Below are 12,444 nucleotides of genomic sequence, written 5' to 3' on the forward strand. Positions count from 1 at the left end.
AGCGGGCCCCCACAGTCGCCTCGTAACGCCCCCCCAAAGCCCGCCACACCCGGCGGGGGCGCGCGCGCGGCGCCACGTGACTCCCCCGTCCTCCCTCCCCCCTCCCGGCTTGTTGCACTGAGGAGCTTCGCGCGGGGCGCGCTGGCGAGGAGGGGGCGGTGCGTGTCACGTGGGCGGGGCGCCGGGGCATCACGTGATGCGGGCGGCCCGGAAAGATCCGAGGAGGAGCGTCGCCGCCGCCATTTTCCTGCGGCGCCCAGTGTGTGTCCCCTGTCCCCGGCCGAGCGGAAGGCGCGCAGGGGGAGGGGACGGCGGCTGGGGGAGGGGGGCGGGAGGAGGAGGGGTCCCTGCTCGGGTGACAGGTCCGTCCCTGAGGGCGGAGCGGGGGCCGCCTGCGGCACGGCGGGGTGAGGAGTCCGTGCAGCTCCATCCCCCGGCTAGTCCTCCCGTCCCGGCCCCTGAGGAGGGAGCGGAGCCGCTGTCGGTTCCAGCGCCGCCAGCCACCCGCCATGTCCGGCCAAAGCCTCACCGACCGCATCACGGCGGCGCAGCACAGCGTGACCGGCTCGGCGGTCTCGAAAACCGTCTGCAAGGCCACGACCCACGAGGTCATGGGGCCCAAGAAGAAACACCTGGACTGTGAGTACCGGGGGGGGGATGGCGGCCGAAGGGCTTTCTCCGCGCCTTCCGTCGGGCTCCGCGGAGGAGAGGGGTTGCCCGGCCTGCCCTGGGGTCTGTGGAGCGGAGCGCCCGCGATGGGGCTGCCTCCGTGCCCACCGGCCTCGTGGGGACGTGAAGCCTGGTCAGGCGGAGGAGCTCCGTGCGTTTCAGCGTAGGGCATTCTCATGGGGGGGGTGGGGGTGGGGGGTGTAGGATCGGGGACGTGGCGGTGGAGAGCTTGGGAGAGGCTGTTCAGTGTATCTGCTCTCCAGAAGGGGCCTTATTAGCTCTTCGCTATGCACAGGACCCTGGACAATGAGACCTGCTTGCCCCGTACCCCTGCCTTGGAGAGAGAGAACCGCGGAGGCTAAACGGAGGAGTGGGCTCTAATTTCCTCACTAATTGATCTAATTTGTATTTTGCTAGGGCAGCACTCCCCCATTCTGTAGAGGAGGTGCAGGACTTTGAAGAAGGAATAGCTGACCAGTTACCTTAATTCTTTTCCAGATAGTCTATTAGGAAAAAAATGTATTATTACTTCTCTATCGTTCTTGTAACTCTTCCATGTAGAATATGGGAAATGAGCTTTTGAGAGGCTAATCTGCCTTAGTAAAGGTGTTCTTCTTAGACCTTTCTAGTCTGTCTCTTTCACTTGGGAAGATGGGCCTAAGGAATTCTTTAGACCTTCAGTACCGAAGCTTAACATCCCATACAGGGACTGGTCATTTTTCAGCTTCTATTGAAAATAGATCCAAGGTGGGAAGGCTTAAAAGGGTTTTTCATCAACTCTGATCCATCCAGGTGATTATGAAGAGAACGATGAGCACCAAAGTTCATATTAGTGTGTCTCCCACTAAGCTGTAAGGTCACAGGACTGAAGATGTTCTTGGCTTGAATACCTGATTATTTTGCACTTATTTATTCTAGGCCTTTGAGGACCCTTCTCTCCTCTCCCTGCCCCCCTCCCCCTGCCTTCACTTCTCCCAATATGTAACAAAAGATACTGGTGAGAGATGTGCGGCTGTGCCTTCTCTGTGCATGTCTTCTCCTTTATTCCCACCCACATCTGTGAGGAGAAGGTTGGGTCTTCGTGTGTCTTGAATTTGTGCCATCTAAGTTGCTCTGTATCCAAAGGAGAAGGCCAGATGATACTACTAGGATTAATTGGACTGTAGTTATTTTTTCTTTCCACCAAAATGGGGGTCTGACTTAAAGGTTTAAGAAATTCTGTGAGTACCTGAGTGGGATTTGATCAGTTTTTTAGGGTAGTGCCAGAACAGCTGCCTCAGGTTTTTTTTCTGGTATCCCCTCTTCCATTTCTTCTCTTGCCTGAAGACTGAGTAGTGAGTGAGTGGCTTTGTTATTTCTGGTCAGCCCAGGTGTCAGAAGGCTGAGGAAATCTTTAGGCTTTAAGTAACTTGGTCCTCCGGTAAAGAAGACACCTCGTCAAGTGGCTTATTTATGAAGCTGTGGTGTTACTGGATTTCACACAATGGAAAGGAGGCTTTCTGGAGAAAACTTTGTCAGGTTTAGCCTGGAATAGTCCTAAAAGTACAGTTTCAATAATAAGCTATTTAGCAGCTGAATTATTTCATGGTACAAGCTTTTTTAAAAGGGTGGTGTTCTGAACACAGTTGCTAGGGGACATCCTGATTGAGACCTATAGGATGCTGCTGTAGAAGGGTGCTTGAACTTCCTTAGAAAGCTAGCTAGTAGTTGCTGGATGATAAGACCGTTTCTGTATTTCCCTTGTCTACTCTAGACTGTCAGAAGTTCCAGTTCCTGCCTCATTCTCAGAGAATCCTTTTATCGGAGCAAAGCCAACTTTTTTTTTATTAGCTTTACTACTAGTCACTTTTTTTAAATGGTTAAAATAGATCATGGGTAAATAAGTTTTTTATGCTGCCCTTAATAGTTAGTTAGAAGTCTCTGTGCCTTGCATCAGGAAATGACACATAGTTCCTTATTTTCAGAATTTTCTTTGTTTGTAACATTTATGGTTGTATGTTTAAAAATGAATGCTTTTTGCACAAGCTGTGACTCAAGCCCCACCTCTGAATTATTTGCACATATCTTCCTTTTACAACAGTTTCACTAGTTATATCGATTGACATCTCACTGTGAATGACAATCAATATACCAGTTGTCATAGGTGGCATGCTCCTTAAATACTTTTCTAATTAGTGCTTATTGTGATAATTACAATTAATGCTTACATCGTTAAAGGTTGTTGGATGAGTTGATGAGCTGAGTTTTCTAATACTGTCCTGTAATGAAGTCTCAAGTTTTGTACGTTTTCTGTGACATGACATACATTCTTTGTTAATGTGGTAATTGTATTGGTTGTACAGATTGCAGTATTTCTGACTGTCCTGTTTCTGAAATTCTTTATTAAGCTTAAGTCATCATGAACACATTTAAGTAGCTCAGCCTCATGTTCACTTGTACCAATGGGGGGAAATCCAGCATAGGTACCTGAGCACGATTATTCCTATCCTTGTCTTGCTCTTGACTGTTTATAGAGTTCCAAAACTGAAGTGCTCCCCAGCTTAGGTGTGTGTCCCCTCTGTATTTCCCTCAGTGACCATTACCTTAATAATCAAAGAATATGAAAGGGCATTCTTAGCCCATGATGGTAAAAATATAATCTGCTCCAAAGAATGCTTTCTCTCCCATTACAAAGCTTAGGTGCTTGTTTGGTTTGGGGAAGAGAGAGAGAATTCTCATTTACAAGTGGACATGGCTTATGATGGGTAAGCAGCAATCATCTTATGGCCATAGATTTGTGCTCAGGATATGTTGGTGTTTTTTTTTTTCTTCTCGTTTTGAAGGTCCAGTCTTCCAGCTGGGTTAAAGGTTCTCTGTTTTGTAATCTAGGTGCTGCTTTTGTAATGATGAATTACTAGTTTTATGGTAATCAGGTTTAACAATCTTGAAGCCCTTAAAGCATAGTTCATGAAATTTCTTTTACAGAAAACCTAGTGTCACTAGGACTTTGTTCTAGTTTTCACACCTCTGAGCAGTGATAGCTCAAAACGGGTTTGTGTGTTTAACTTTTACACTGAGATTTAAACAACCCTTTCTTTCCTGTTCAGCTTTTTGTTGCTGTCTTCAGTGCTGTATAGTGATGCAAAGAACAAATGCTTTAGGTTGCTTGCATGTAAATGGTGCCGGAAAACTTGTTGCCAAGTTTCACTTTTTTTTACATGATCCTAATAGGTGCTATGCACATGTGTTTGCATGTGTATGTGGTGAACAATTAATATTTGGAAGACTGGAAGATACATACTTAATGCCAAGTAGGAGGTTTCACTAGGTCAGTTGAGTGAAACCACTGTAGCAGTGATATTGCACTAGCATAAAAATCTTTGTGTATGTGTCCATGTTGTGGAGTGTAGTTTAAACAGCTTTGATGTGAAACATATTTAGGGTTGGGTTCTTGAATGGGTATGGCATGGTAACCCTGTCTGCTTGTAGCTAATGGAGTAGTGCTCTTTAAAGGAGAATGTGGATGGATGGCTTGGAAGGAAGTTGCAATGCTGTAATTATCCATCCTTAACAGGAAATCTCTCTATGGTTATGCCAGAGTGTACTTCCTTGACTTCTTATTGTGAAGAAAAATCTGCATTTTTAAGAAAGACTGTAAACCAGAGCCTGGCCCTGTGTTGCGTAGACATTGGTGAGAAGCTCTGCAAGTGAAAATAAACTTAACTGAGCTTGTTGGGAACTTTTTTCCCCCCAAGTCCCTAGTGTGGCTGTTTCGGTTTTGTCTAGAGGCTACTACTAGTACAATAAAAGTCCAGCTAAAGACTTGCTTTATGTCTGTGCTGGAGACATCTTCTGTTTCCAGATGAGTTAGTAGGCAGAGGGTATCTTGTAGAACTGAGGGACAGGCATCAATTGTTTTTCCCTGTATCTCTCAAAAGATTTGTAGTAAAGCTGGGAAAACCAGCATTCTCAGTGCTCATCTAACTGCGTTATTTCAGTGATGTGATGACTTAACTCCTGGTGTCTGTGGATCCTACTCTGTTCTCCAGTAGAATTAGATTATCCACATTCCTTTTATGGTATTGTAGTACTTCACCAAATTCATATTTTCTTTCTGGTTTTGGCAGGATTACCTGAAGTTTCTCGTGGCTTTGCTTCCCATTTTATAGTTTATTACATTTCTGGAGGCAATCCATTGTTATTTTTGCCTAGAACTGTTCCGTGTAACTGTAATTGTTTCAAATACAGATAATTGCATTATTACTACTTTCTTTTGAAGTATTCATTTTTGAACTTTTCCATGATTCGTGTATCGTTTCTTCCTTAGCCAACTTTTCCTAACTTTTTACTAGAATTCTTTTGGAATACTTGTTTGTGCCTTTCAGCAGAGTACAAGAACTATCATACTCCTCTAGACTGCCAGAGGGACAATTTTCTACCACAGCTGCTCATTTGCAGAAAGAATAGCCATTTAGTTCTGCAGCTGTTGTTTTATTTTACTTAGCCTGAAGCAGTATTCTGCTTCGGATGAAGTAAGAGGCAGGAGCTAAGGAGGAGAAGCTGTAGGACACCTGCAGTCAGCTTCGTTGAATCTTCATACTGCCTTTGTTTCCCATCAGCTGTGGTTATTCAGGTGTCATGTAACTTTGGGCTATAGCTCTTGTTGTGACATTTTTTTGAAAACTGTTTTAATGGTGTGTTCATCTCATCTTCTAAAGGTGATGCTTGTAAGAGATGTTCTTTTGCAGTTCAGCCTGTGACCTAATGATCTATTTCAGTCTTTAGTTCCTAATCCTACAATCAGTTTTTGATCTGTAGATGGTGAAAGTTTTAAGCTGTTCCTAGTGACTTGGCTCACAAAGTAATACTAGTTTGCCTCATAATACAGAAGAGATGACTTATCCAACATGGAATTTAAAGCTTCCCTTTTTTGCTTTGTGTATGTTGCCTTATATAAAGTACATGATCAGTAAACTGCTGCTGCTGATGGAATGCTGGGAGAGTTCGCTTACAAAACGTTACTGACATCTTGCCCTCCATGGAAAATGCAACATGTTTTCTAAAGCAGAGACACTTTTGTGTTTGAGAGCTTAATTTTTTTAATGGCCTTCTTAAATTTAAGTGTCTCAATATCTTCAAAATCTTTTCACTCCTTAATTCTCAAACATCAGTTGCTTCTTTAAAAATAGCCCATTGCTCTGCTACTGGTTGGATATGTGCACTTTTGTTTTCTGTAAACCGTGCAGAAGCTGTTCCTCAAGCATGTTAGAAGAAATCAGGTAAGTATTGTAAATTACTTGTTTCTATAATCTCGGAGTCTTGTAGTGGGACAGTTACTAAACATTTCCAAACAGTTTATAATACCAGTTTAAAGCAATAATCTCAAGTATGTGTTCTTCTGAGTATCTTAGCAGGCTCTTCTGCTGTAGCAATGAAAACTTTGCTTTGTGTCAAAAGAACTGGTTTTTTTGTCCATCAGTGTATGACTTTTAACTGTTTAGATTTCCTGCTGGTTGAAGTCTTAATGCTGGAACTAGTTGTAATTTGGAGCAGATTGTTACCCTGAAAAGACTTAGGTAGGGGAGAGATTTTTATTACTGATTGTCTTCACTGGATTAGAAGTAAATAAGAAATAACTCGTTAAGTGGAACCAAGTGAGAAGGAAAGAAGCTGATGTTCGATATAAAATTGTTGGTTTGGATTTATTTTTCCTCTCGTAGCAGTGTTTTCCATTGTGAAATGTGATTGTGAGCAGGCAGGGTATAACTTTTATTTACTGTGTATCCTTCTAAGCTCAAAGGAAGTAGAAATGCTGTTGTTAGACTTTGTATTTCACTCCCAGCTTTACATCACAGCTTTATCAATTAGCTGGTAGTTTCTAAACCTCAAGGTAATGTTAGTAAATTCAGTGCTAACTTGTGGTAGACTAACCATGGCAAATCCAAGTTACGAGTAATATGTGACAAATTGGGTATTGAGATTTGAGAAATTAGGGAACTAAGCTGTATTTAAGTGTGTGAAAATAACTTAATGAAGTTAAGCATTTCATAAAGACTTAACAAATATGCTGGTTTTTCCAATTGTGACTAAACATCTCCTGTGCTATTTTGCTAAAAGGAGCTTTATTAAAGTAATACTTACCTGGATCATTTGTAGTATTAAACATGAGTAAATCAGGCTTTTATAAGTTTTACCTCAAAACAGAGGGTGTAAAATAACAAGGTTACACAAAATTTAACTTGGGATTGTCAATTCCTAGCATGAATCATAAGAAAATTTACTGGAGGGAACAGTGGTGGCATAAAGGGAAGTCTAGTGGTTTTATTTTAATTCATGTTATGGCACATACATGGTCTATAAAAAAAAAATACAAAGGTGGGTTTTATACTCATTCAGAGCTCTCGTATAATTTCCTTCAGACCTAGTAGTTTACTGAGGAAGAGCTCTGCATGTCAACCCCTTCTTTTTCCCTTTCTCCTGAAAAGACACTTTTGAAATATTCACTTAGTGTTCTTCATTGCTTCCTCCCAAGCAAGCAGTCCTTCAGTCATAACATCCGTATGCTCTCGCAGTGGTGCCATTCTAGCAGCAGTAATTCTTTTGCTTATGTAGGAAGTGGTAAGTTTGCACGAGTTGAAACTGCTCTGGTATTTCACATATTTACTCTAAATATGGTACTTGCAGTAGCATGTAGCTCAGCTATTCCAGTTGCCAACTGTCTGTTATGACATCTACAAAGTATCTCTGTTGTTTGTAACCTTTGGTTTTCATTTAATACAGTTTAAAGCACAAATTATGGATCCTTAAAAACTGTTTCATAGTCAAATACTTAGTGTATAAAATTATTTTTTTATTTTATCCAGTTGAAAAAGGTTGTAATGAAATTAGTATTGTTCCTCAGTTACTTTTGTTCAAAAAACCAAACCAGAAACAACTCACTAGTATTCAGCTATGTGGCGCAAGTTTCTAAAATTACAATAGTAAACTGGATTTCCAGACCCTGAGTGGATAACATACAAAGTTTTAAACTAAACACGGGTTACAAACAGAAATAAACGTGTTGTAAATATTTTTTAAAAAAATATTTTTCTTGCCTTTAATCTGGCAGTAAATCCATTCAGAGCAGCTCTGGTTGTCTGTGATTTTTGTTGCTTTATCTGCCAAATCAGAAGGTTGAATGTCTTGGCTATCAAAAGGTGGAAGCAGGTGTCTTCATGTTCCTTGGCATTCTGAAGGACTGCTTATAACTTGCTTTGCTGTTGGCGATGTTTGAATTCTTCTGGGGTGGATAATGAGCTGTAATGCGATATGGTAATGTTTCTGTACCTGTCTCTTGCTGTTAAAGTGTGTACTTTTTGTTTTGGGTTTACTTTTCTTATGTAGTGTTGTGTCCCTGTTTTCTCCTGTTCTTCCCATACGTTCAGGGATCTCATCAGCATTTCACCTACATTTGTTTTCAGTTATACTTGGATTATTTAGCTGGTATCTCTGCTCTTGCTGACAAATGGGTCAATATTGAATTGGAAATTGGGTCACATTTGAATTTGATTTATCCCCTTTCTCTCCCTCCCACCCGGTATTGCCATAATAGTTGCAGCCATCGTTGCAACCTGTTTCAAGCTTGATGAATTTTTCTGATCTGCAATTCTGTGTATTCATGATCTGACTATTTTTTCTGTGAAATGTTAAAAGTTGTTTAAACTGTTGTGATGGTTAAGACCCCATACTGAGAATGGTGGTGTAATTTGATTGGATTTAATTCTGTCTGGTTTTCTATTTGCCAGAAGCTGGTGTTTGTAATTCAGTAAGTATAATGTTATGAAGAGATTAAAAATAACTGTCACTTTAGAAATCAGTCTGTTAGGAATATTTACTGAAGTATAGCAGCTACATATAGCTGTAGTTTGCAAAGCAGTTCTTCATTTCTGTATGGCTGTAAAGCTAGCTTCATTGAGTCTTGCTTGCTCATGAAATACCTTCATCCTTTTCATCTGTCTTACAAGGGGTATTTAACCTTAATATTTACATAAGAAATTATGTCAGTTTTTAAGTTTTAGGGGTGAAATTAAGGTGTTTTACTTGCAATTACTTTTTATTCATCACTGTCTAACTAGTACTGTTCAAATCAGTTGTAGTTAAAAGGGAAAAATAACCTTTCTGAACAATATCCTCTTGACAAGCAGAGTTGTTTACTATTTAGAAATATACTAGACTCCTTAGATTTTTAAATTTGAATTAGTTCTCAGGCTGACAGTCCACATCACTTTGCTTTCGTTGATACAGACATGCTCTAACTGTCTTTTTTAATTCAAAATACTGAATTTGGATTTATTATCCTTTTAATAAGATTTTCAATAATACATTAATAACCTGTCTTACATTCAATAGGAGTTACTTCTCCCTGAAGTGCTTGCATTTCAGTCATGAGTGTCACAGTACAGCACTACAGGATAAAATGTAGACTATCAAAAATATATGTGAAAGGGATTTTAATCATAGGAAAGAGAGAAAAATCAATGGAAACCAATTATGAACACTTTTGCATTCCTGGGCTGTAGTAACTTATAATAAGGCTATGAAATGCATAGTAAGTTGCTGCATTTGATTAGCTTTTGAATGGAAAAGCTCCAGGTGCACAACTAGCTGTAAAAGGTTTGAAAGACAGGGACTAGCCCACTATGTTGGGCTTTGCGGGGAAATGATGTTCTAGATACAGGCTTTTATGTTCTTGATAGTTAAAGGGAATTAGCTCAAACTTTCTTCCAGATCTGTTCAGTAGGATTGTTAAGCCTATCAAATGTCATTAACTGACAAAAACAGAGTAAATTTTCTAGCAGATTACTTTGCATTAAAAATATGGTTTACATGAAGTTTGTTTTGGTGCTGAATTTGGTGTGTAAGTGGATGGAAATCCAGAGAAGCTTTTGTGTTAGTTCTCAGATACCAGGGAGCAGCACAGTTAGTTCAACCTCTGATATTTGGATTTGCATTGTTAGGAATTTGAAGCTTTTATAATTTCTAGGGGCTGATTTTCTGTGTTGTTGTTTCTTGCTTTTTTTTTTACATAAAATTATTTTATGAGGAGACTTTCTTCAGATTTGATTATCTGTATGTAATATACAGTGCACCGGAGGAGATACTTTCATCCTTATTTTAAACTGTTAATGAGGACCCTTTGTACACAGGAATGTGGTCAGCCTCTTAGTATATGGTAGGGCTGACACAAGATGTTATAACACCTTGTTTTACTATAGCTCCATATTCTTTTTAGCTCTCTGAGGTTTTAACCAGTGAACAAATCTTACTTTGAAGCAAATGGAAAACTGTATTTTGAATTGTTAAGGCTTTCCGTTATGAAACAATTTCATTTAAAAAATAGAATCTGGCTGAAGTAATCTTTCCTTTTACCGAGGACTGAAAAGCAGATGTTATTTACTTCTGCTCTTGGCTTTAGTTTATCTTAGAGGCTGTTTGTGATAGGGATATGTCTTTGTGCATGGTAAATAGAGAAATTCCCATCTGAAAGCTGTGGGATATGGAGGAGTTATTTCTGTGTACAGCTTCCGTTACTGGTCCAGTTTCAAACTTAAGTGTTTGAAGCTCCATGTTTGCTCTGAAACTTTGTGAAACTTGATAACCACATGGTCACTGATAAAGTGCTTGGGAACGACCTCTAAAACTGGAGGATGAGGGAAAGAGCTGATCTTGATTTATGAAACCAAGATATAAGAGCATTGCTCTAAGAGGGTGGGTTCCCCTTTGTAAGGTCCTTTGCTTTATGTACTGAAAATGAGTAAAGCTTCATGTATGGTGCTGGGAAAATACAACTTCATTTTCATTCTCCATGTTCAAGGATGACCATTCCTGCTCCACCCTGACCTGTATAACAGTATATTTAAAACTTTGAGCAGCTTTGACATGGGCTGTAAAGGATGGTTTTGATCCAACCAGCTGAAGCTGTTGTGCCCTTGTAAAAGAGTGCTATTCAAACGTACGTTGAAGCTGTACTTCGGCTAAGCCAGGATGAGTTTTGTTGGTTCAGGGAGCTCCGAATATTTCATGGGAGTTGTTAAGTATAAATTGAAGAAGGAAAACTAAATTAGGCAAGCATTTCCAACGTGTCTATTAATAGCATGGAGGATTTTAGCTGTTCCTTTACTTGACTGCCTCCCTTCATGGGAGAGCTGCATGCTTACAAGTACATGAGTGTCAGTTGAAACAGTTTTGTGATGATGCCTCTGTTTTTGATGGGGAGAGAAGTGATGGTTCTAAATTTCATTTTGTTTCTTTGAGCTCAGGTGCTCTGTTTTATCTAGTTTGTTTGCTAACAGTTCATGTCAAAATCTGGTCCTGTATTGGACAAAAGAAAAGGTATGAAAGTGGCTATCAGTGACAAATCTCCTTTAATGAGTTCACCTACTTTAAAGTGCAAAATGTGAAATAGATGGTATGGAGTTGATGGAGCTTGCATTACAGTGGCTGCAAGACTTACTTTAGATGAAAGTATCTTGAACTTTAGCTGCTTGAAAAAAGTGGTAATTTAGATCGTAGTGACACTACTTCAACCAAAATTACTAGAATTTTGCACATCACCTAGAATGTTAGCATGGAAAGAGCAGCTTCATGTGTTTTTAATGCTTTTTTCTCCTATTACTGCTGGGAAGAATGAAGATTAGTCCCACCTAGGGAGGAGACAGAAGTCATATAGAGATTGCAGATGTGTATATGGCCTTGAATATAAAGAAATCACTCGTGAGACTTAAGTGAAGGAGCAAGGAATAGAAGGAAAGCAACACAATGTTATGTCTAGAATTAATTTCAGACTTTGTACTATCATATCGGTCCTCATGCTTTTTTACAAAGCTATTTTTCTTTCAGTTTTTCAGCACAGAGAAAGATAAATCTCAGACATGTTCTGCAAAACTGTTATTCAAACTGTTTTGTATAACATCAGGGAGTACAAAACGTAGCCTGTTTGATCTCTGAGATACTAGCCCAAGTACCCAACTGTGTAAACCCGTGCTCTTGTGTGATTTTCTGCCAGTCACTATGTAGAAGGTTGGTGTTTGATTTTCGTTGAATGATAAATATTTGAAGTTTGAGGATTTGCTGCTTTGCACATTCAGATAATTTGTCAGGAGCTGTTGTGGGTTTTTTTTCTTTAAGAAAACAGATTGTATGATTTCATAGGCAAATAATTTAAATTGCTTTTGTCCTTGGTCTATTAACTGAGATTTGGTAAGGAAAACTTTGCAGCAAGCTTTGGGCAAGTGTCTTTACTACCCCTGCATTGTCACCAGAGAGGGAAGTCTTATGGTAAAATTTTGAGGGTTACTAGTTTGGGGTTGACCAGCTGCTTTTATAGAAAAAACAGAAAGAGAGTAGTATTCCTCAGCAAAACTCCCTCATGAAATCTGTGGGTTTTGTTGCTTATTAGTGTCATTTTCTTGACTTTGCCTTACTTTCCCCATTTTTCCCCATCTTTTTCTGTTTTTGGTGGATGACTACTAACGTCATGGTTTATAAGCTCTTAAATCAGAGCTACAGTTTTTATTAAGACCTTTTAAGCTTTGTTTAGTCAGCTAAAACAGTAAGCAATCATCTGACAGGGTTCTGTTGAAGCTATTTCCTGAGAGGTCAACAGAAAAGTAAGATACAGAGATTTTCCACACAAAATAGGAAATATTCCATAGCTGGGTTGTACCATGGTGTATGTCAAGTTTATTCATAGTATACTTCAGCCCATATTCTTACTGTCAGCAAAGTTTTGCTACAGTAGGTGAGCATTGTGTTGTT

The 12,444-nt window shown here is 40.0% G+C and overlaps 1 protein-coding gene across 10 annotated transcripts in view; it reads left to right on the forward strand.

Moving 5' to 3' along the window:
- The first annotated feature begins 319 nt into the window (after positions 1-319).
- Positions 320-12,444, forward strand: part of PICALM (phosphatidylinositol binding clathrin assembly protein) — a 71,113-nt gene continuing 58,988 nt past the window's right edge. For 5 of the 10 annotated variants that reach the window (XM_056327768.1, XM_056327769.1, XM_056327773.1 and 2 more), the window contains exon 1: positions 320-639. In XM_056327768.1, the coding sequence (XP_056183743.1) occupies positions 510-639 (130 nt within the window). In that variant the 5' untranslated portion in view covers positions 320-509. The remainder of the gene's footprint in view (positions 640-12,444) is intronic. The other 5 variants (XM_056327770.1, XM_056327774.1, XM_056327776.1 and 2 more) reach the window with 3 other exon arrangements.

The sequence above is a fragment of the Falco biarmicus genome, chromosome 2 (genome assembly GCF_023638135.1).
Source record: "Falco biarmicus isolate bFalBia1 chromosome 2, bFalBia1.pri, whole genome shotgun sequence".
Lineage (NCBI taxonomy): Eukaryota > Metazoa > Chordata > Aves > Falconiformes > Falconidae > Falco > Falco biarmicus.